This window comes from Ceratotherium simum, chromosome 7 (assembly GCF_057802395.1).
Source record: "Ceratotherium simum simum isolate JZ-2026a chromosome 7, ASM5780239v1, whole genome shotgun sequence".
Taxonomy (NCBI): domain Eukaryota; kingdom Metazoa; phylum Chordata; class Mammalia; order Perissodactyla; family Rhinocerotidae; genus Ceratotherium; species Ceratotherium simum.
This window is the reverse complement of record NC_141906.1, coordinates 53,370,709-53,394,677: the sequence shown is the minus strand read 5'-3', so window position 1 is coordinate 53,394,677 and position 23,969 is coordinate 53,370,709. Positions and strand designations below refer to the sequence as shown.

The following is a 23,969-nucleotide window of genomic DNA, read 5'->3' as shown; positions in this document are numbered from 1 at the left end:
CAGCTCCAAAACTTCCCTGTGCTCCATATAAGGAAAGTAACTCTGTATTAACCAATCAGAAAATGCCAGCTATAACTTCTTTTGTCTTGCTCACTTTGGTCTAAAAATCTTTTGCCTTGTACAGTTCTTCTGAGTTCCTTTTTATCTGCAAGATTGGATGCTGCCCGATTCACAAATCGCTGAATAAAGCCAATAAGATTTTTAAAGTTGACTCAATTGAATTTTGTTCTTTAACACACTTTAGCCTATTGCTCTTATAGAAGAGCAAGAAACTATCTCATTAGTCTTCAGTAAGTCATGGCTGCCTCACTGCACCATACTTTATACAGTAGGTTCTCTGCAAGTCAGGCAACAACTTTTTCACCTTTCTACGAATGACCACAGAAGCACTAAGAGTAATGATTTGGGGATACCAATAAATTGTAGGGCAGGCAAATTCACAAATACAAAATTTGTGAACAATGAGGATCAACTGTCTATTCCTGCATCCCAAGTTATCTTGGGTCACAGCATTTATTTCACTGTCTAATCATTTCGTGGAGATTTTTGAGATATTGTTAAGTCACTAACCGTAGATACAAGTTCTTTCACTCCCTATCCACTCGCCCTGAAATAAGCCTTTTTTAAGTTATGTTATCGTAAAAGAAGAATATTGCTACCATCTTATCCTTTTGTCTGTATACTCTATGAAGACAAAAGCTTTAACTACTCTTTTTCACCATCAGGTTCCCAGGGATTGTCACCTAACAGGTAGTCAGCAGACATTCAATAAATCAAAGACTAGAAAAATCTTGAGCTCTGGTTTGAAATATTTACAAATATTAAGAAATTTGTTCTGGGGCCGGCCCCATGGCTTAGCAGTTAAGTGCTCGCGCTCCGCTGCTGGCAGTCTGGGTTCGGATCCCGGGTGTGCACCAACGCACTGCTTCTCCGGCCACGCTGAGGCCGTGTCCCACATACAGAAACTAGAAGGATGTGCAGCTATGACATACAACTATCTACTGGGGCTTTGAGGGAAGAAATAAATAAATAAAATTATTAAAAAAAAAAAAAAGAAATTTGTTCTAAGTGATTCTCAAGTACATGCCAAGTTATACATATGTGTGTGTTTGTATGTAAATATATGAACTATTTATAGTTCCTTCTCAAAATTTAGTTTATTACCATACTGAAAAGAATAATGATAGATGTATCCAAATATGTACATATATTTTATTTAATATATGATTCAAATTCTATTTATGTACTTTAAAATGATTTGCTTCTATAAAGGTTTACTAGGTTTTGCAGAGAGTCTATTCATGCAACAGATACTTACTAAGCCTCTGCTAAAGCTCTAAAGTATTATGCAGGAATAGAAACATGAGCAAAACTTTCTGACCTCAAAGAGCATATCATGTGCTGCAGGAGATAAGAGACTGAGCTCTCTGTGAAAAAGACAACCACTTTTTGTTTAACAGAATAAATCACAAAAGAAATAAAGGGGTTTCAGGAGACCAAGGTATATCAATAAGTTAAAAGAAAATTTTTTCTTTGAGACGTGGCTTGTGACATAAGTTTTGGATTGTTTTGTAGAGCTTGAAATAAAAAAATCTAAGCCTCTGAATTTCAAATTAAATCAAGTTATATTCTTTAAAATACAGAGCTAATATGATAAAAGCATCTCTCTCAAGTGGCATGTTTTTTTTTAAAGACAGGAACTCCACCTGAAATGTGCAACTTTCCCAGCTGTTTCAATCCTTAATTGTGGGTGGTTTCTGTGTGGGTGCAAAAATAAGGGTGGTAAAAAAAAAGGAAAACAATAATTCAATTGTCCAACTGAGAGCCATCAAAAAGTAAAGTATGCTTCCTCTACAGAGTTCAAAAGAAAATATTATTTGTATAAACAATTTAGGCATTTGGAAATGTTCCACTTTAATAGAGGACTTCCTGATTTATATAACCACATTTAAGTCGGTTGTAATGAGAGTTTATAATAACTGATGGATTTTCTTCTGATTCAGCAAATGAGAAGGTAATTTGTTTCCTAGAATTTAATAAAAATCACAAGTCTCTTTCTGAGGGGTTCAGTTGTGGTTGGTAATTGTTGTCTCTGGTTTGCAAACTTTTTCCTCAGAAATGCCCACCAAGAGTTTCACGGCACACTTCCCCTTACGCATCACAGTATCATGAGACAAATGTTAGCAGTAATCTGTATGAATGAGTAGTTGTAGCTTATAACCAAATTCTGAAGAAAATCTTTACAGAAGCATTTTCTGTAATTTAACAGTTTGTTTAATAATTCAATTTTATTAGTTTAAGTTGAAGAATAAAATAGATTCTTTTTTAGCTAAAATCATTAATGATCTTAAGTGGATTTCCTGGGTTTATAAATATACCATTTTTTGTTTTATTTTGTTTCTTGTGAGGAAGATGGCCCTGAGCTAACATCTGTTGCCAATCTTCCTCTTTTTGCTTGAGGAAGATTGTCCCTAAGCAACATCTGTGCCAATATTCCTCTATTTTGTATGTGGGACACCACCACAGCATGGCTTGATAAGCAGTGTGTAGGTCTGCACCACGGATCTGAACCCGCGAACCCCAGGCCTCCGAAGCACAGCACGTGAACTTAACCACTATGCCACCAGGCCAGCCCCACCAGGTATTATTTTTAACCTGAAACACAGGTTACTATCTCTCAAAGTGTTTCGACTATATAGGAATCCCTTCAAAATACACAAAGCAAACTGTTTGCCATACCTCCTACCCTAGCCTACATCCTTATTTATCATTTGGAAAACTGGATCAAATAAGACCTTTCCATTGGATGTAACAGATGCATCCTCAAAGTGAATGGATTTAAGTGGCAAAAGATTTATGCATTTTCCCCCCAGTAATTCCCCTAACAAGGAAAATGAAAATTTTCCAACCACTTCCTTGAAAAATCTCTTCTACTTGACACCCTCTGAGCAGGCCTCGATGATCACTCTCAGGCTTCTGTCTGTATACCAAGGCAATTTCAGGCTCACAGCTGAGTCACTTCACCACTGATACATGCCCAGCTGCAGGGAGGTAATTAAAAAACAAATATTTGCACCTGGGCAAAGTGCTGCTCATTCGGGAAGACACAATAAAGTCCCTGTAACTTAAAATGTCACTATTTTAAATTCGTCTTCTGTATAGTCTTAAATTCGTTTCAAAATAGTCTTCTAAAGACAGAACAGGAAAGAATCCAAAACGTAGAGTATGCTGCAGCCAACACAATATACAAAACTTGGTTTGGGTTCAAGTTACCATCCATCAATCTGTACACATACAATTTATACATAGATTTCCATATAAAAAGTTTTTTTTTTAAAGATGTAACATGCTCTTCATTCTAAGAACTATTAAGCACTAAGCCTTGCTGTTGCTTTGTCTGCATATCTGTATTCAAAATAGAGCAAATACCTGAACAGGAATACATTAGTTATGTCAGAAATATCTGGCCAATTATTATGAAATATATTTTGACCTGAATTACCTAATTGATGGCCTCATTCTCCACTCAGAGTTGGGAGCCATAACCTTAGTTGACAAATGGTTATGTGTTGCCTGTCTCTACCGCAGGAATTTTCTGTTTAGGTGTGTCTAAAGGAATGAAGTCTCCACCTAAAATATTTACTAGCAAACTGACTCTCCTTCTTGGTAAATGTTTAACCTCTTGAGTGCAAGGTTCATATTGTCCAAGACTTTCCTGAAAATTACCATAGGCCATCACACAACATCATTAACCAAGCTGTTTATGCACAATTGCAACTGGACTTTCCAATGATTTCCAAGATTACATACAATGAAAAGCTTTGCCTCATATTAATGACTAATATTTCTACTGGCACTAGTTCAGCTTGACTAACAGTATCTGATTTTTTTTTTTCTAATCTAGACTTCTTTAAGACTTTGGTTAAAAGTGATTTTGAATTATAGGCACTACATGGAGGAACAAAACACAGTAACTTGCATGCCCCACATTTGGTATAAAGATAAATTCCGAAGTGATACACTGAGTTTTACAGCCTTTTATTATCCTATACTCTCATGTGCTAAATTAACGGAGCAAAACAACCTGTGTCATAGGCAGGTTCACAGTAATATCTTTGAGCTTCTACTTGTTGGAATGAACCAACGTAAAGAGTGTTTTCAAAAGAATAGTATTTTTTGTAGAGATAGCCTTTTGTTTCTCACTGGTAAGTTTTTAAGACTAGGCATATGACTCACTTTGGAAATTATCAATTCCCATGCATGCACATATACCAGGACTGATGGATGCAGTGGGTATTGTCTTTCTGCATTTACATATATATTACTATGTAATTATAATTAAATAATGGTACATTCTGTATCCAGTCTACCCATATAATTATTTGAGGAGGACTGAATCTTATACCAGTTTGTATTCACTCCCCACCCCTCCATCACTAATTCCTAAGCCCCAAGTGTCCAGCTACTCAACAGCTAACTTACTCCTAACTCAATGTCTTTATTCAGTACAAAACACGAAAGCAGTATAAAAAGTGGGCAATTAGAGCTGCTGTGGGAAGTTGGACGGACTCAATAGGCTCCTTCTTACTAGGGCAGAGCTGCAGTGGGCAGATAAAAAGGAGCCATCAAAAGCTCACCTGTAGCTCATTCATCCTTAGAGAAGAGAGGAGCAACGACCTTTTGCTGCTCTTGAACAGAAAGGAGGGTGCTAAAAGGAGAGCACAGGATGCTGCCCTGCTTGGGACTTCAGTTCTGGAAACAACTGACCTATCCTCTGAGCCATAGGAATTCCCCACTGGGTCCCAGACAACTAATCCCATTTTGCTTCCTTCCAAGCCAGCAATGTCTCACTGGCACCAAAAAACAAACAAAAAAACCCCAGCAAGCACAAGGCCAAAATGGTGGGAGCAGAAGGGGACAGCTGAAGAGTAGGGCCAATTTATAGGCCAGGCACAGGCCTACATGTCTAACAACCGCCTGGACCAGCTTCCACAAATTAAGTAGTTATATTGATATAGTAACAGCACCTTATCCTTACTTTGCTCAAAATCTGTTTTTCGCTCCATTCCACTGTAAGCACATTGAAAGCAGACACCTTACTCATCCTCCTACTGCCCTCCCACCCGTTCCCACCATCATAACTTACACACAGAAAGCCTCAAATGTCTTCACTTTACAAGTTATTTTGCTCGGACAGTGCTTGCTTATAAAAGATGAGCTTTTTTGGTAAGTCATCATTTTCAGTGGTTACATCATTGGTAAGTTTCAAGACTACTCTGGCTGCGAGTGTTGTGGCTATTACTCAATGCTAAGAGTCACAGCTGTCTCGACTTCATTCCTCTTTTATTAAATCAGAGGAATAAAGAAGAAGCTGAAACCGGGGCTTCAATAAACTATTTTAAACACAGCTGAAACTTTGTGCCTCCCCATGCAGAACTGAGGCTGATGAAGGTGGGAAAGGAGAGTTCTTGCACTCCGTCCACACCAGCCTTAACCATTTGTCTCAGGTATACATTCCTAGATCACTGTCCTTCGTACAACAGCTTGCAATATCCTCATAATTCCTCCATGCCAGGAATGATTATTCGAAGTCTTCTACTATTTCTTCATTATATACATAGTTATTTTTAACTGTTTAGCATACATTTTGGGAGCTTAGTAAAAGGATAAAGAGTGTTGGTTGGTGAGGATATGGGAACACATCTATATTTTTACATGAGTTGTTTCAGAAATAATTTCTGCCTATAAATCTTTTTGCTCTAAGTAAGGTTCTCCTAACAAAGCATTGATGTTTAAATCAGATTCCCAGTAACAGTAGCTAAATAAGTCTCCTGATTTAAAAGTAGTAAGCAATATTACATTTACTCTTATACAGTATTCATCTTCTGCTCCCTAACCTTTGATCTAACTCCTCAAAGGATTAGAATTTAATATTCATTGCCTATAATAAGCCTTCACCTACTGATGAATTCACACCTTTCAAATTTAATCTGCAAGAGCCACAACAACATCCATTTAGCCAAAGTGGAAAGAGACAGACAGACCAATGTTGAGATACCAAGTTCACAACAACCTGCAGAAATCACCTAACATCTGCCTGCAAGGCAGAGTGATTAAAAAACCCTACCTCTGCAGTTACTACATGTGACTTCAAGAAGATATTTTAATTAAAAAGCTTAATGGAAATATGCAGAAATATGTTTATTGTACTCTTTTTTTTTTTTTTTTTTTGTGAGGAGATCAGTCCTGTGCTAACATCTACCAATCCTCCTCTTTTTTTTTTTTGCTGAGGAAGACCGGCCCTGGGCTAACATCCGTGCCCATCTTCCTCCACTTTATATGGGACGCCGCCACAGCATGGCTTGCCAAGCAGTGCATCGGTGCACGCCCAGGATCCGAACCGGCGGACCCCAGGCCACCATAGTGGAGCGCACGCACTTAACCACTTGCGCCACCAGGCCAGCCCCTGTTTATTGTACTCTTGATAAGAAGTAAAAGACTAACTAGAAGCAACTCAAATATACTATAGAGATTATTTCGTAAATTCATATTTATGAACCCGATGAAATAGAGTCATGAAATCATTAAAAATTATAATATCAGGGCCGGCCCGGTGGCACAAGTGGTTAAGTGTGTGCAATCCGCTGCGGTGGCCCAGGGTTCACCGGTTCGGATCCTGGGCACGCACCGACGCACCGCTTGGCAAGCCACGCTGTGGTGGTGTCCCATATAAAGTGGAGGAAGACGGGCACGGATGTTAATCCAGGGCCAGTCTTCCCCAGCAAAAAAAAAAAAGAGGAGGATTGGCAGATGTTAGCACAGGGCTGATCTCCTCACAAAAAATAAATAAATAAATAAACAAACAAATAAATAATATCTATGAAAATCCAGAAGTATCTGTTATAATCCTCTTTACAAAGGAAGAAAAAAATTATATACATATCATTCTACTAGAAAAACATACACACACATGAAAAAATTAAAGTTTATAAGGAAAATTATGTCCTTTATTCAACAATTCAACTGAGGGTCTACCATGAATCAGGCGTTGAGTCAGCCACTAAAGCTAAAATGTTTAAAAAAAAAAAACAAACAGATCTGGCCTCTGCCTTCTTGGAATTTATAGTTTCATTACTAAGTGAAAAATAATTGCTGTTATGTATGTGCTTGTTCTTTCTTTTTTCTAAATAACAATGCTAATATATTAATATTTTAATAAGACAATCTAGGCTTTTGTCTGGCTAAGTGTATGTTACAAAGCCTATGTTGGGGGCTGGACATTTCAACACAAGTGTCAAAAAGTGGTACACAAAATGACAACTACTATTGTTCCAAATGTCAGTGGTGCATGATCACGAGTCCTGCCCTTTCCCGTTCATCCTGCAAAGAGAAAGATGTCATGTTGCTTGAGGCTGCGTGGCAATCCTCTCCTTTCTTCCTAAAGGCTCCCTAACTACACCTCAGCCAAGTAAGTGACAGTTCCAGCTCAGGCACCTTCCATCATAGAACAGAGTGCAAAAGGAGTCACTCCTAATCCCAAGAGAACAACCACCTCCACACCCACCTCAGAGTAACTAACACTCCTAAAGGAGCAAGCAAATAAAGTGACCACCTAGCCCAGCTCCTCTGAAAGACTGCCAACTTGACCATAATGATGTACCCAGAATGCAAATCCCATAGGCAAAAACAGCTTGTCTAAGGACTCTGCACTCTGTCCAAGGATTTCTCCAGAAGGAACTCTTGTGAATGTAAGCCACACAATGAATCCAGAACTCATTCAACTTATCTTCTCCTGAGAGCCTCTCTTTTTGGGGGATAATACTGCTTTTCCACGGCTAGGTTTGGACTTGCTACTTAGGTTTTCAAAAATAATAAAAATATGTTGTTTAGAAATACATATGAACTGACAAAACTATAGAAGAAAAAGAAACGGCAGAGGAAGGAGAGGAATGTGATTGTGGAGAGGCATGTTGGGGATTATAAAGCCATGCTACTCAAAGTGTGGTCCATGGGCCAGCAGTGTCAACATCACCTTCAATCAAGTCTGTTAGAAATGCAGAACCACACACTCCACCTGAGACATTCTGAATCAGAATCTGCATTTAATACAATCTCCATGTGTTTCATACACACAATAAAGTTTGAGAGTCACTGTTCTAATACTTACAATATTCTGTTTTTATACCTAGAAGGTGAATACGCTTAATATTATTCTCCAAAATGTACACATATATTTTATATGGTCTTCTGATTATGTGACATGTCTCTAATCTAGCCTACAAATGGACCCCATGTCTACCAACGGGCAAGTAGGGATTGTTAAAATGTGGGGGAAAGAATGCTACATGGATTTGATCTTCAAACAGTAAAAAACTCAGATATAGATAAAACTTCAGAGATCACATAACTCAACCCCTTCACTTTATGGGGAATGAAACCATCTGATTCAGGAAGGAGTATGCCTTCCCCAGGGTCAGATGCTAAATTACTGTGGCAAAGTCAGAGTAGGGCTCAAGTCTCTTGATCCCCAGTGATGTTCTGTGTCCTACAATAATACTAGGTCAATACCACATGACTGTTTTTTCCTTTCTTCATAAATACATACTCATGTTAAAAGAGAAATCAGAATTAAGTTTAAAAACAAAAGATAATTCTTAAAACCAGTACCTTGTATATTTAATAGCAGATGCTCAATTTACATTTGTTTGAATGAATGATTCACTTTGAGACAGAGACAAACAATTGTCATCCACATCTTCTCAAAGGGCTGAGCTGAATTATTCACAGAATAAGTCATTTCCTTATGGAAAAAACCACAAAGCTCAATTTTAAAACAATTTATAATACTCTCTTCCATAGTAACCAAAAATTGCTCTGATATTTTTATCAAAGTCAGAATATTTCACATGTTTAGTATTTGGATGTGTGAATCTGCTTGATTTCAATGAAATCAATACTGAAGTAGAACTTTTAAAATTATTACTTAGAATACGCGAGAATAGTAGTACTCACCAATACTAATTTCATCATCTGTTTCAGCATCACCAATACATTCAAATTGGAAATCTTGCAGTGACTGGGAGAATTTCTGTACTGCCATAGACAGATCTGTAATTAAAAGTTAAAAAAAAAAAAGGCATAAACTAAAGGTACCATGGAATGCTTGAGTTTCCACGTTATATTATATAACTTTGATGCTAATACTATATTAACCAGAACCTTTTAAAATACCAACTTGACAAATTTAAGCAGAATTTAAAGAGACTATTAAAGAAATATTTTGGGACCTGGATCTGCTGCTCTGCTTAAAGGGAATCTGCTCCTTTAAGAAAGTTTTGGTGCTAGTCATGTATTATCTGGAAACCAATTTCCCAAAGACTTTATCAGAGTTTTACCATTCACTCCCTATAAATGGAACATTTATAAAAAAAGAAGGAATGCTACTGAAGTTGCTAGTGGAAAAAAAAAAAAAAAACAGCAAAGCTTCGATGAGAAAGGGTCACTGATGTCAGTCATTCTATACAGACTGTGGAGCAGGCAGGGTACGTGGTTTTGATCTCTAAGGTGAAAGGCAATGTGAAAGGTTGTTTACCAATAACCTCGTGATTTACAGGAGATCTCAAGCTCAACATAACATTCAATCCTGACTTCAGTCTGAACACAGTCCAGAGTGTGACTAAAACCAGAAAAAGAATTCTTCTTTATTCCTGGAGACAATAAAGAAAAGCCTAGAATAATGAGAAGTAAAGCCCTGGGAGGCAAAAGCTTGGGATGCAACCTAAGAGAGTGATTAAGAATGCAGACTCTGGAGCCAGGCTGCCTGGGTTGAAATCCAAGTCCCGTCACTTACTCGCTATGTGACCTTGGGCAAATTATTTAGCTCCTCTGGGCCTCTGTTTCCTCATCTGTACAGAGTGAATAACAATGGTACAACCACCTCAGAGCTGTTTTGAGGATTAACTAAGTTTATATTTGCAAAGAGCTTAGAATAGACTCTGGCACTTAATAAGCACTATTTAAGTTTGTTAACATAAAATTAAAAATAAATCACTCTGGGCCAGGCCCTGCGGCCAAGTGGTTCAAGTTTGGCAAGCTCCGCTTTGGTGGCCTGGGTTCACGAGTTTGGATCCCAGGTGTGGACCTGCTCCATTCATCAGCCATGCTGTGGCGGTGTCCCACATACAAAATGGAGGAAGATTGGCACGGATGTTAGCTCAGGGCTAATCTTCCTCAAGCAGAAAAGGGCGAGAATTGGCAATGGATGTTAGCTCAGGGTGAATCTTCCTCAGCAAAAAAATAAATAATAAAAATAAAAATAAATCAAGGGCCGGCCCTGTGGCTTGGTGGTTAAGTGCGCGCGCTGCGATGCTGGCGGCCCGGGTTCGGATCCCGGGTGCGCATCGAGGCACCACTTCTCCGTTCATCCTGAGGCCGAGTCCCACATGCAGCAACTAGAAGGATGTGCAGCTACGACACACAACTATCCACTGGGGCTTTGGGGGGAAAAAATAAAATAAATAAAATCTTTAAAAATAAATCAATCCAACAGTGCAGTATCAGGGAAGCTTCAAAGGTCCCACCTCTCAGAGCTATTCTGATCACCCATGCCAACCTTTTGCAGAAGTCTGCACCAGCAGGAAAACATATTTTTCTGGAATTCACTCTACATTTCATTTAATGGTATCCCCCATGGGTTCAAGCCCAATACCTGAACTCTTACATTTAGCTCAAGCAATAGGACCTAACAAAGACTCTCCCTCACCAATCTTTAGTCCGGCACCTCTGAGCCCTCTTCCTGTGTAGGCCTCCACATTGGCTCCCTGTCCTCACTAGGCTCACAGAGCCCAATTTTAGCAAGAATCCTGCCAAATCAGTTTAGAGAGAAGCCCCCACTCTGGATACCTGATCAAATTTCTCATCTCCCACCTTTGATGCATAAATCCTTGGCCTGCCTTCACCAAGAATCCTCCTACCCTTGATGTCTCCTCTTAGTAATTTTCCATCCACCAATACTGCCCTCCCTCCAACCTGCTCCTCAGCTATATATCCCTACTTGCTCTTGTTGCATTCACAGTTGAGCCTGATCTTTCTCCCCTCTACTGGGATATTCTCAATACCTATAGCACCAGTCCTAAATGAAGTCCTCCTTACCATTTTAACATGTGTCCGAATAATTTTTTCTTTGAGAACAATTGCAGCCCCACACCTCGACACGACCCCAGGACCTACTGTGGTAATCCCCCATTCATGAAATGAAGGTCAAGTACCTATCAAAGTAGGCACTCACGAGTGAATAGGTCTCCAAACAGGAAGGTCACTTTTTGCACCACTATGATTCAAGAACTCACTAACATCCTCACCAAGGTCAATTCTAAAGACCAGAGGCCTCCAGCCTCAGACAAGCTTTTAAAAAAACAAACAACAACATCAACATAAACAAAATACACATACAAGAGATGGAGTTTTTTTTTTAAATCTTGTTTGAAACAATAAATCATGCTCTGTTAAGAAGATGCTATTACTAGAAGGATGTGAACCTATGGCATACAACTATCTACTGGGGCTTTGGGGGGAAAAAATGAATAAATAAAATCTTTAAAAAAAAAAGAAGATGCTATTCACAGATTAACACCTCTTCTCACAAGAGGGAGAAACTTTGGGACCAGCTGCACATTCTACTTGAGAGGTACTTTCAATTTAAGAGAGTAAAAAGGTCTATCAGCTTAAGAATGGTTCTGCTTTTAGGCTTTCAGGAAGAAAGATGAAGAGAGCCTCCTTAATGAATTATTAGTCAATGAGAAAAACAAAGGCTTCATCAGAACTATACTTCACCAATTAGCTGTGAGGCCTTGGACAATCATTCATCCTTCCTGAGATCCATTTTTCTTATCTATACAGAGAATTAATACTTATCTCACAGGATTGTTATGAAGACTAAAGGAGGTATGTGCTTGGTACATACTAGGCAACTCAATAAATGGCATCAGTTATTATCATTCAAGTCCATTTCATAAAGGTGGGAAAGTTGACTGGCCTTCCAGACAGAAGGGCACTGTGCAAAAGTGTGCATTTATCTGACAGTGCACAGCTCTGGCTAAGAGGAGAGAAATCATAACAGCTATATCAAATGTTAGGAGAAGACAAAGAAAGAAAGCAGACTCCTAGTATAATTTTAAGCCAAGCAATATGTGGGTACTCTCCCTGAGACTTGGGAAAAGCATTCCATTCAATGTCCATTTTTCTATGTACAATATAAAGGCCTTATGCTAAAGTGGATTTGAAATCACAGATGCAACTCCTATAGCAGAGTCAAGATTGGGGGTGTGGTGGATATGGGTGGATCAAGATGCTTAGGAACCCTGTAAACAAATATCCTTCCTTCTCTCTCCTACTCACCACAAGTCCCTGAGTTTCCTCTCAAACTCAATGAGCTATCTACAAGTTTTGTCCTAGGGAATTCCTGACAAGCCCCAAGACTGACCATTTCTTCCTAAACTGTTTTTGCTTCCCATGGCCTTGCTCCTTGACTGAGAAAGGTAAGCTACTTTGTCCTTTCACAGAGATCACAATGAATGCACTATAATAATTCCTGTCACCGAACAAAAACACAGTAGCCCCCTTTATAAGCTATTCTTGTCAATATAGCCAAGTGACTGAGAGTATGAGTTATAGTAGCTGGTTACCTGGGTTAGCTTCCTGCTTCTGTCAATCAGTGTCATGATTGTGGGCAAGATCCATAACCTCTCTTGTACCTCGGTATCCTCATTTGTTAAGTGGAACAGAACCCATCTCTCAGGGTTTTTGTGAGGAATAAATGAGTTAATAGAGATGAAGCACTTAGAAGAGTGTCTGACACTGTTAAGCACTTACATCATGTTGGCTATTTCCATGTTGAACATCTCAGAAAAGAAAGGAAAGGTAAAATTTCAGGAATGAAGGTGGCAGCTGTTAGACCTTAGATAACCTTGGAAAGTGTCAAGAAAACTGTGCTGATACTTTCAAATTCTCTCTTGGTTCACCGCTATTACGCTGTGACAGAGACAACCTGGTTATTCAGTATATCTGTGTAAGAGATGAGTGTCTATTTCAACCCTGGATGGAATCAAGAATTCATGAATGATCCCTTCACAGTCCTTCAAAGAAACTATGGTTCTCAACTAGTTCAGATGATAATTCCAAAAATAAAGGGGAAATTTGAAATATGACATTTTCAACTTCAAGTGTCTGGGTTCTTGATTTTCCTTTTACTTGTTCTCATTTTTCAAAAACTAAAGTAATGATTAAATCAAAAATATTATCAAGGTAAAGTAATATTGATCAATCAGCAAAATGAGGAAACCAGCTCACGCTTTTAATCTTGGCTCCATCTCCTACTGAGTATGCAATTCCGAACTAGAAAGCCCAACACCTTCCACTGACTTAAAACCACACGAAACATACCATTTCCTAACCGCCTAAAGTTTCTAAACAATGGTTAGATTCACAAAACACAAGTACTGGTTCTAAAATTTTACAAATAAAATTGATTCACATCTGATTATATAGACCTTGAATTTAAAACCTAATTAAGCTTTTAAAGTTTAATGTTGAATTTTAAAGTACAGACCTGTAATGACACAATCTACATTTTCTCTTAAATACGAAAAGAAAGATCAAGTGTATAAAACATGAAAAGCAAAGAATCTAGTTTAGGTAAGGATGTCTCTTTCTCCCTATTTCTACTCAACTATTGGAACTTGAGGACAAATAGGAAAAAGATCCCAGTCGGAGCCACCATGGCCACATTCTAAGGTGAAGGTAGAGGAATAATATTTACTAGCGAGCAAGGCTGTACATAGTAAAGATGCTCAAGTACCACCCACATCAGATCCTTTCCATTTGCCTAACCCGCAAGTTAAGCATAAGATGTCTTCACATGTATTCACATTATAACTTGGAAGTAATTACGCTAAGCTTTAATTAGTCAGTAATGTTTTTATATCAAAGAGTTAACCTATAGCACCCATGATTAGATGATGCTAATGAAACACTAAAACTTCATTTCATTAGAGAAATACAAAACACACTAAATATTTAGTTTTAACTCTTCCTCCACATAGACTTAAGAGCTGGAGTCTACCTGTTTCTTTAGAAGTGTTAATGGAATTATTTTCACAATGTTCACTATGGAAGTGAACTATATTGACATCAGAACAAGTACAACCACCCAGTCCACTGGTATAAGGAAGTCCTTCCTGAAATCCAGTTTCTCTGGGATTAAATTTAAGCAAGACTCCCAGGAGCAATATATCCAAACATATACGTTGTAGAATTATCATCTTCACACTACCACGCAGAAGGCAGCAGTACAAAGCAATGGGAATACAAATGTAAAAACAACATATATCCTTCCCTCCAAAAGGGCACAGTCCAATAGAGGCATGAGGCATGTAAATAAATCATATCAGAGGTCAACTGATAAAGTCTGACACAGGTTAATACCACCACCATCACCACAAATACTACCTATTATGTGCCTGATACTTTTCCAAGCACTTAATGTAAATTAAACTATTAATCCTCACAGCGGGCACATGAAGTAGATATCATCACTCCCATTTTACAGATGAAGACACTGAGGAACAGAGAGATTAAGTGACTTTTCCAAGGTTGTACAAGCTAGTAAACAACAGAGCCAGAATTTCAACCCAGCGAGCCTGGCTCCAGAATCCTCACTTAACCACAGTGCCATACTGCTCTGCACAAAGAGGTAGCAAATAAGAAGGCACAATCAGTTCTGCTTGAGTGCATGGGGGAAGAAGGTTTCTCAGAGGCATCAGTGAAAACAGGGACTTGAAAGACATGACAATGCACCAGGAAGGCCAAATTAACAGAACGTCCAGAATCGTTCAAAAGGTAGCTTCTACCTAAATATCCAACGACATGTATCAAGAAAACTGAGGTACTGGTTATTACCAGAAACAAACCATCCAGTCTCTTGTACCTATGTTTCTATGTTGTTTTTCCAGCTTCTTGGGATGTAACTCTTCTCCCATGTTCTCTTTTAAGATTTCTCTCAAGCCCCCATTTCCTGCAAAAAGCCCTTCCTGATCCCTTCCAATCTGGCATTATCTCCTATACACTTCCCACTATATGTTGTGACTCTCTTGCTATGTCTTCTCTATTTTACCTTTCATCCAGTTATCCATAAACCTAGTTTATCCACCTTATTTTAACCAGTGTATTCAAAGCTGGAAACTTTACCATCTATGAATACTACCCAAGTATCCAGCACCATATCTTGTATATAATAAGAGCTCAATTGTTGAAATCATGAATTTCTGCAAGGTGGGTAAAGACTCCAACCTCCCAGCTGCCTTTCACCTTACCTTCTTCCCGTTCACATCCTTGCAAGTCCCTAATGCGGCTTTTTCAAGCACTTGTAAAACATGAGTTATCCACTATCCAAAACAACAACAACAGTAGAGAGGTTTTCATATTCACAGGAAGCTTTGACATACATTTACAATAGTGACAGCAATAGTGTTGGTACGATGTTTTACTATTTCAAATTTCTTATATATTTTTCTTAATTCTCACACAAAACTATGAGGGCTGAAGCTATGAAAAGTTAACTTAATTTGCCCAGAGTCTAAGAGCTGGAATCCAACCTGGACAGGTCTCCTGCTTCCCAAATTGGATGTTCCCACTGTATATCATAGCTAACTCCCAAAGAGTACCAGGCATTAAAACTGGGGAGGGTGTGACCTTGAGACAACATCTAACTAATCCCTTACCTGCTGTATAAATTCTAAGATAGTTAAGACTCCATGTATTGGACTATGTGAGAGAGTGCTAGCTATGTTTATTAGCATGTAACAAGCTAGCAGCAAACATACATTAGATGGTCATTATGAGACACCATGCTAAAAAGTCAAAGGAAAGGCCCATTCATTCTTGTACTTTCTAACGCCACAAGATAACTGAATAATGTTCTAAGTGTTAAGCTTTTTGAAGGTAGGTATGTATTCTTCATCTCTCTTTGCCTTTAGTGCCCAATAGAAAGCACACACAAAAGAGACTAGGGCAACCAGAGAGAAAGAAGTGTACACCAAACACCAAGACATTCACAAGATTCCGTTACAGATAAATTACTGAAAAGCTTACGGTACTGGGAACACACGAGTATAACTGTAAGCCTTAACTTAATAAAAACATACCATATCTTACACAGCTGAACATGTCAAGGAATTATCAAATAAGCCTTGGATTTTAATACTTGCAGTTATGTTTTTAGTGTTCTCTTTGTGAACTACAAATGTCAGATTGCTAGATGACGAAAAGTCACAGGAAAAGAACACTGGGTGTGGCCAAGTATAAGAAAAACACAATGAGAACTTTTTTTCAATAAAAATCATTTCTATGGCTCTTACTTGAACAAAGTTTTAAAATGCCCACCTTCCTATCTTCTATTTTACATAAATGGCTAGAAAACAATGGTTGTCTGATATTAACAATTAAAGAAAGGTCTCCATAAGGAAGCCCCAGGACAAAGCTTGGTACTATGTAATCACTCAATAAATATATGTTGAGCTAAAGTGAAATTAATTGAATGACTTATAGTAATGGAATCAGGAACTCTCTTTCCTTGAAGGCCTTGAGAAACACTGCCATGCAAGAACAGCCATGTCTATAGGACGTCATTGGAGACAGAATCACCAGAGGGCAAGGGGGCACTGATGCTGTTCTTCATCCCCCTGGAAACGAAAAAGCACCACTGTAGGCCACTAAATTAACTTGCTGTCTTCCAGGAAGAAACAACATGGTTGTTTTGGCACTGTAAAGTTGATAAAACAAATTAGCCTAGCTTTAGAAGGCCTCATTCATTTCTGTACCAGATGTGTATTCAGGGTCTTATTTCTGCATCCTGTTTTGCAGTGGAGACATCCACCCTTCTGGCAAGCAATATAAGTCAAAGCATCTGTTTTCAGTGATGAACTAAAGTCTTATGTGATGAATGTGCTCAGATCTGGAAAGAAGTTCTTCATTAGAATCAATCATTCTTTCACGCCATAAACTAAGTATGCACAAGAGTCAGACAGACATGGACACCAATCCAGGAACCACCACTTACTGCAATGTGTCTTAGAGCAAGCACTTAGTTTCGCTGAATCTCAGGTTCCTCATGTACAAAAGGAAGATACTAATCCCTTGCAAGGTTGTCATGAATATTACATGACACTGGCTTAGCACAGTGTCTGGTATGGAACAGAAACTTGAAATACTGGCTCTCAACAAACATTAACTATTAAGCCACTATTTATTATGACGGCAAATGCAGAATATGAAATATTTTCATTGTAAGAATAACATTTAATCTGTGTATTACATTACTATCTTCAGGAGAGCTTCAGTGAAAATAAATAGAGGTACTGGTCTCTAATGAAGACCAAACTGTTCATAATCCCATAAATGATATGTGTCTGGCAAGCAATTCCAGAAGATTCCAGCCTAAAAACAAACAGGAACCAACACTTGGCCAGATTTTATCCAGTTTCTATAAAGCTACAAATTCCATAAAAATTAAAAATGAAAAACCACAATGACTTCACTATTGCTACAACCCAAGTTAAAAATAGAAAGTTCAAAGGGTGAAATAAACCACCCATCTTCCTACCCTGGGGGGAAAAACTTGAAAAGGGGGGATAAGAAAACAATGGCGCACTGCAATTTCTTCGGATTCTCTTCCTGCCTCAATAAGCATTCCTTTGTTGCCTCCTCTGAGATTTCTCTTCCTCACACTCTTTCCTCCAGAAGGGTTTGTCTTGAGCCACCTTGTTTTACCTCAATACTTGTTCTCTTTTAAAAAGTACTATCTGTATATCTATATGCTGGCAACTCCCAAGTGGTGATTTAAGTCTGAATGCGGGAATTCTAAGCAAAATTTTCTAAAATATCCCCCTTCCCTTTTTTTGACTTAACATAAACATTGAGGGGCCGGCCCGGTGGCGCAAGCAGTTAAGTGCGCACGCTCTGCTGCGGTGGCCCGGTGGTTCGCCGGTTCAGATCCCGGGCCCACACTGACGCACCACTTGGCAAGCCATGCTGTGGCGGCATCCCATATAAAGTGGAGGAAGATGGGCACGGATGTTAGCCCAGGGCCAGTCTTCCTCAGCAAAAAAAGAGGAGGATTCGCCGATGTTAGCGCAGGGCTGATCTTCCTCAAAAAAAAAAAAACATAAACATTGAGTTACCCACCATGGAGGACCTTGGCATTTTCCTAAGCTTCTCAGTAACACGGGGATGGCCTGGTATGTGTTTTCCTGGGCTTCCTGCTCTCCCTTTCCACCTATGACCTCTTTTCTAGTCCAATCACTTATTTCCCACTGTTTGCTGGGCATCCCAACTTAAGCTCTTATCAACAGATTTGGTAATGGAAAGTGTTTTAGTTTTCTAGCCTCACTTTCAGCCCACTTTTCTCTTGACTATCTGAGGTATCGATCTACCCAAGATAATGACTCTAGTAGAGCACCTGGTGTTACCTTATCTTTCATGTCACATATCAACCTATTGCCAACTCTTAAAACTTACTTCCTTTTTCCGTCAGCCCCTTGTTGGTATCACATGCCAAATACATTTGTGGTTATATCATAATTGGACTAATTTAATTTCCTTTTTAAAGCACCACATTAAGTTGTTACCCACTAGGCAATTCAAGCATATCATCTTTCCTCCATGTTTTTCGCCATCTTTTTTTCTCAAACTGTTCTTTGCACCCTCAATATTCCAGCCAAGCAAAACAATCTAAACTTTTAACTCTCTCAACATCCACAAAGTCATTCTCCATGTTGGAAACAGCCCCTCATCTCTGCTGTGACCTTCAAATGTCTTCAAATAAAGAAGTACTCACAGCTCCACCGTGAAGCTGCATCATAATTTACAAGAACAGCTGGCTCTACTTGAGGATGGTGCACATAGCTTCCTTTAGACCTTTTAAAGCACCTTTAAGACTCACCTCTTTCTAAATTAACTAATCTGAAAGCCCCCCTAAATAATCCAATGAGGGTAACACATCTGCTAATTTACAGATATCAAATGCCGACGTGCCTTATCGTGCACAGCAGCGTGCCAGGAGTTCAGAAAGCCATGGATACTTTTAGTATATCTTCCTGGTGCTATAACCTTAATTGGGAAGAAGGAAGCTAAGTAGTTTTATCCCGTTTTACATTTTTTAAAACACACACGTTGTGAGTAAAGCAGAATTCATGTGAATTAACTTATATCTTGTTACTTCCATCAAGGCAGCCAGTTTGGGCCATGTCCCTAGGCTACTGAGGTACATTTTCCCATCCTCTGACAGAAAACTTCAAGCAGTACTACATTACTGTAATCTACTTCCTTTCTGAATGTCTATTGATATACTCTACAATTTTGCATTATATTATTACATTTATTTGTGTCTAAATTCCATAACCCTCACCAAACAGTAAGCCTGTGGAAGGCTGAGAACCTCTCCAGTCTTTAGTGCATCCAGCATAGGGCTTTGAAAATAGGATGCTGTCAATAAACAGAACTGAACACAGGAATTCAGAGTATGTAGGAAAGGTAAACTAGGGCCTTTCCAGGACTAGCAAAGAGCAATTAGAGATAAGAAGCCAGGTGGTTAGACACAAACTTGCCTCTAGCTATAAACGGTGCTAAGAGAAACAGAGGAAAACCAGAGCCCCAGGAAACAGACAAAACAGATATACCTAATGACCTAAACACCAAATCAAATAGATGAGATCTGAAGAGCCAGAGAGAATGGCTAGAAGGTTCCTTCATTTAAGATCTTTTGGCAAGCTGGGCAAAAAGCAAAGCACTGGAAGCTGACAAAAGCAGCCCAGATATTTTAGATCCTAACCTAAAATCTCAGCATCGCTTTAGAAAAAATCCAAGTCTAAAAACGATTCTGGTGGTCCAATCAAGCTTGATGGGAAGAGCATTTAGTCAAAAAAAAAAAAAAAAAAATTATGAGCCACAACTTTAAATCAATAGAGAGAAAGCAAATGTGGATTTTTATTTCCTTGCGTCATCTTCTAATACAAAGAAGTCCCATTAAAAAAGTGATAAAAGTGAAGATTTTGGTGTCAGACTACTAGTTAAACTCTCAGTTTTCCTACATGGACAAGTTACTTAAGCTCTTCAAGCTCCAATTTACTTATCTGTAAAGTGAGGATAACATTAATATCCCTATGTCATCGGATTGTTGTAAGGACCAAATGAAATCATGCATGTAAAGGGCTCAGCATAGTACATAGTAAGAGCTTCATAAACTACCATAACTCTAAACACCATTACTTTTCAGGAGAAAAAAATTGATTAGAAAGACATGTTATTCTTGGCTTTCAGTTACTAGACCTATGTTAAGCTTACTCTCAGGACCTAGAAAAGATAAGTCACCATTATGATGGCAGCAAATTTAATGCAGCCAAAGTGCCTGCCAACCAAGGAAACACTCAAGCGACAACAAACATCTCTATTCCAAAAGGTAAATTTACCATTTACTTAAGTGCATTTTCCCATCAGCTCTTTAGCACCATTAGTGAAAGTTATACAACACTCACATTGCCTCCGATGATGGAGATTATTATTACAACTTCAAATTATCATCTCGGTGTTTGATATCTGCATTCTAGCATCCCTTAAGAAAAACACTCCTAGACCCAATAATGAAATCTGCCTAACCAAGGAAACAAGCAAGCCAACATACATGAACCTCCAAAAATTTTCTAAGCACAATTTAAAGGGAATCACGAGCTAAAAATGTAGAGATAGCTTATGTGGCTGGCTACGTTTATTGTGACAGCATATTTGGGTTTTCACTATTGTATTTTTATTGATTTTCTTTGGCCAAATGAAAGCATATAATATCATGGCTATACATAAACAGTATGGTTGTGGCAAAAGAATTTTTTCACATAGCAACATGACTAATATACTCTAAAAGATCGAAAATATTTTATAATGAATAGTAATTGAAAGGCAAATGCATAAGCCTCTGTCTTGGACGAGATGTGGAAGTACGCTGGCATCATGCCTCGTTCTTTCAAAAAGAAACAGAAAAGGAGGACCCTGTGAAACAGGGTCGAGCCCGGGCTGCCAGGGAAGTAAGGGCACAAAGATCATTATTCTCCATTTACACAGTGTTTTTTGTAAGCTGTTTTCAATAAACTTGTTATCCCACATGTTTACAGACTTCATTTTTCTGCTGTCCTACCCCATTTTTAAAAACTAAAGCAATCTTTCAGACTATTTCAAGAACACTGCATTTTAACATTGTAGATTTCACTGTGCACCTGTAGAGCCAACCCCTCATCCCACTTTAAGGTATCACCATAGAGATGATTCTGGTGGGATACACTATTACTTTTTTATTCTAATTTAAATTCCAAAGTGTTCTGCTTTTAATAAATGGACTTACTACAGCCATTCTCACCACCTTAGAAATGATACGATTTTCCAAATCATATTTATACTCTTATCTCTTGGAACCCTACTGGGGAAACAGACTGAGTAGATAATTATCTACATTTTACAGATAAAGAAAATAAGGCCAAAGGTTAAGTGATTAATCTAGGCAAAAGAATCAGGGCTGGAATCTTAATCTCCCATGTCCAGGTCAACCTACTTTGTATAGCACCTTAAATAAATATTCCTGTTTTACCTACAATTCTACCATATTGGGCCTAATTCAGTAGCAAATAAAAATTTTTTTTCTATATCACTTACAATTTTCCTTTTCTTATCACTTTCTCTCTTTAAAAAAATCTTATGGATCTTAGTATATCTCCATTATGTAACTATTTTAAGTGCTGGTGTACTACATATTTACATGGAATGGTCATTATAAAAACGCATCAGTGGCTTTGAAGAAGACACACATCATATGTTTAAAGTATTAGTATTTTTATTTTGGGGTGATTAATTATACCCATCAGAAAGCATGGAGATAAATCTCAATCTTTTATTCCAAAAACTAAAACTCCTTCACATCTATGCCATGCTGTTTATTTGAGTTGCCAACATGCATGCACTTCAATGGTCTGTACAGAGTCAGCAGCTGCCTGCTGTGGTTCTGAATAGCAAAGACTTTTATTTAGCAACCAGAACTGAGGAATTCCAACTGCGTCAACTTGTGCAACTCTGTCTGACTTTAGAACTTCCCACACTCTAGAAGGCATATTGTCCCTAATTATTTTATTGCTGCAAATAAAGGGACTTTTCATACAAATGATACACACAATTTATGCCAGCCTTCATGATTAGGTCACCATTCAATTCAAAAACTTAAATATATATGTGGTTTTCAGCTCTTATCTGGTATTTTTGGCTTACTTCAAAACTTATTAATATCAATTCCTCAACTACTAAAATTTTGAGGTGCTGTAATTTTTATTTACCATTGCTCATACATTCTAAGATGCTCAACTGTAAGACCCATACCCAATTTTAAAGATTTTATTTATTCAGTTTTTTCCCCCCAAAGCCCCAGTAGATAGTTGTATGTCATAGGTTCACATCCTTCTAGTTGCTGTACGTGGGACTCGGCCTCACGTTGGAGGGAGAAGTGGTGCCTCGGGGCGCTCCCGGGATCCGAACCCGGGCCGCCAGCATCAGAGCGCGCACACTTAACCGCTAAGCCACGGAGCCGGCCCCCCATACCCAATTTTAGAGATAGTAAAATATAAAATCTGTACAACTTAGGCTCCATGAGTCACAGAGCATCTTTAAATTTTATACCTCAGTCATATTGAACAAAGGCATCTTTTGGAGCATCTGACATTGTCAAGTAAAGAAAAGCATTACCCTTAAACTCAAGGAGCTAATCACCTAACTAAACAAATTACAGTGCACTGCCTCAATCGCCTTTTCCTATCTTTCAAGGCCACAAAACCCTAATGTCATGGACTAGATGCCTCCAGAAACTCAAAGAGTTTGGAAGCAATTAACTGTTTTTCCAAGTTGTTTCTTTTCCTTTTGTGTGTCAAGGAGATGTAACCACTAGCCATTCTGAAACTGACCAAGCCTCACCACAAGAGCTATGCCCATGACCTTTGCTTTATTTTTAATGCAAAGATCTCTCCAGGAGGAGCTTAGGACTCATCATGTGGAAGCATGTTTTCCAACTGAGCCTGTGCAAGCATACACCAGCCTCTCTCTTTTGAATATTCATTCCCCAACCGAAATAAAAGTTCCTGCTTCCCTTTGTTCGGGGATGCCATGACTTTGGAAATGATTCCTCATGGTCTCCTATTTGCTGCAAATACACTTTACTTTGTGAGACAACTTCCACTGGTGTCGAGTCTTATTTAACTCACCAGGAGGCGAGCCCACTTGGTTTGGTAACACTAACACCATGAAAAGCCTGCTTTGGAAGTATTCTATCTCTGTTGTCCCTAACCACACAAGAGTAGGAAATGAGAAATCACTTCTCTCTAGTTTAGCTTCTCACTCCTCGGGCATATATAGGGCCTGAAGCCTTCAAGCCACCCAGTCCCTTGGGCTTGTTTCTGGCAGAGGCTCCAAGTCCATAACAAGAGCTGAAGGGGGCTACCAGCAGCCATGTGCTTACATAAGCCACCTGAGACCCCTAGAAATGCTGTAACAGTGGGATTGTGGACAATATTTTAACAAGGGCTCTCCAGATAATGAACAAGATAGACACTGTAGTCTCTGTATTTTCAGGATGAAAATTCATAAGAAAAGATATACAACTGAGAAATGAAACTGTATATACTGTTTCTGCTTGCACTACATGCTCCCTGACATAACTTCTTAAGTATAGAAAATTCTCTATAATCTATGACACATTCAGTTCCGATGCTGTGCAGTGTAGGGAGCAAGCCCATTGTGATTCAAGATCAGCGACTTGTACAGTAAATGAAGTAAAGTTTGTGCACTAATTGCACAGGTCTGTGGTCAGGGTGGGGCAGAGGTAAGCACTGTCT

The 23,969-nt window shown here is 38.7% G+C and overlaps 1 protein-coding gene across 3 annotated transcripts in view; it reads right to left on the bottom strand.

Annotated features, from left to right (window-relative positions):
* Positions 1-23,969, bottom strand: part of ARHGAP42 (Rho GTPase activating protein 42) — a 261,608-nt gene that overhangs the window by 192,041 nt on the left and 45,598 nt on the right. For all 3 annotated transcript variants that reach the window (XM_004427415.3, XM_087433629.1, XM_087433628.1), the window contains exon 2: positions 9,013-9,108. In XM_004427415.3, coding sequence (XP_004427472.1) covers positions 9,013-9,108 — 96 coding nt within the window. The remainder of the gene's footprint in view (positions 1-9,012; positions 9,109-23,969) is intronic.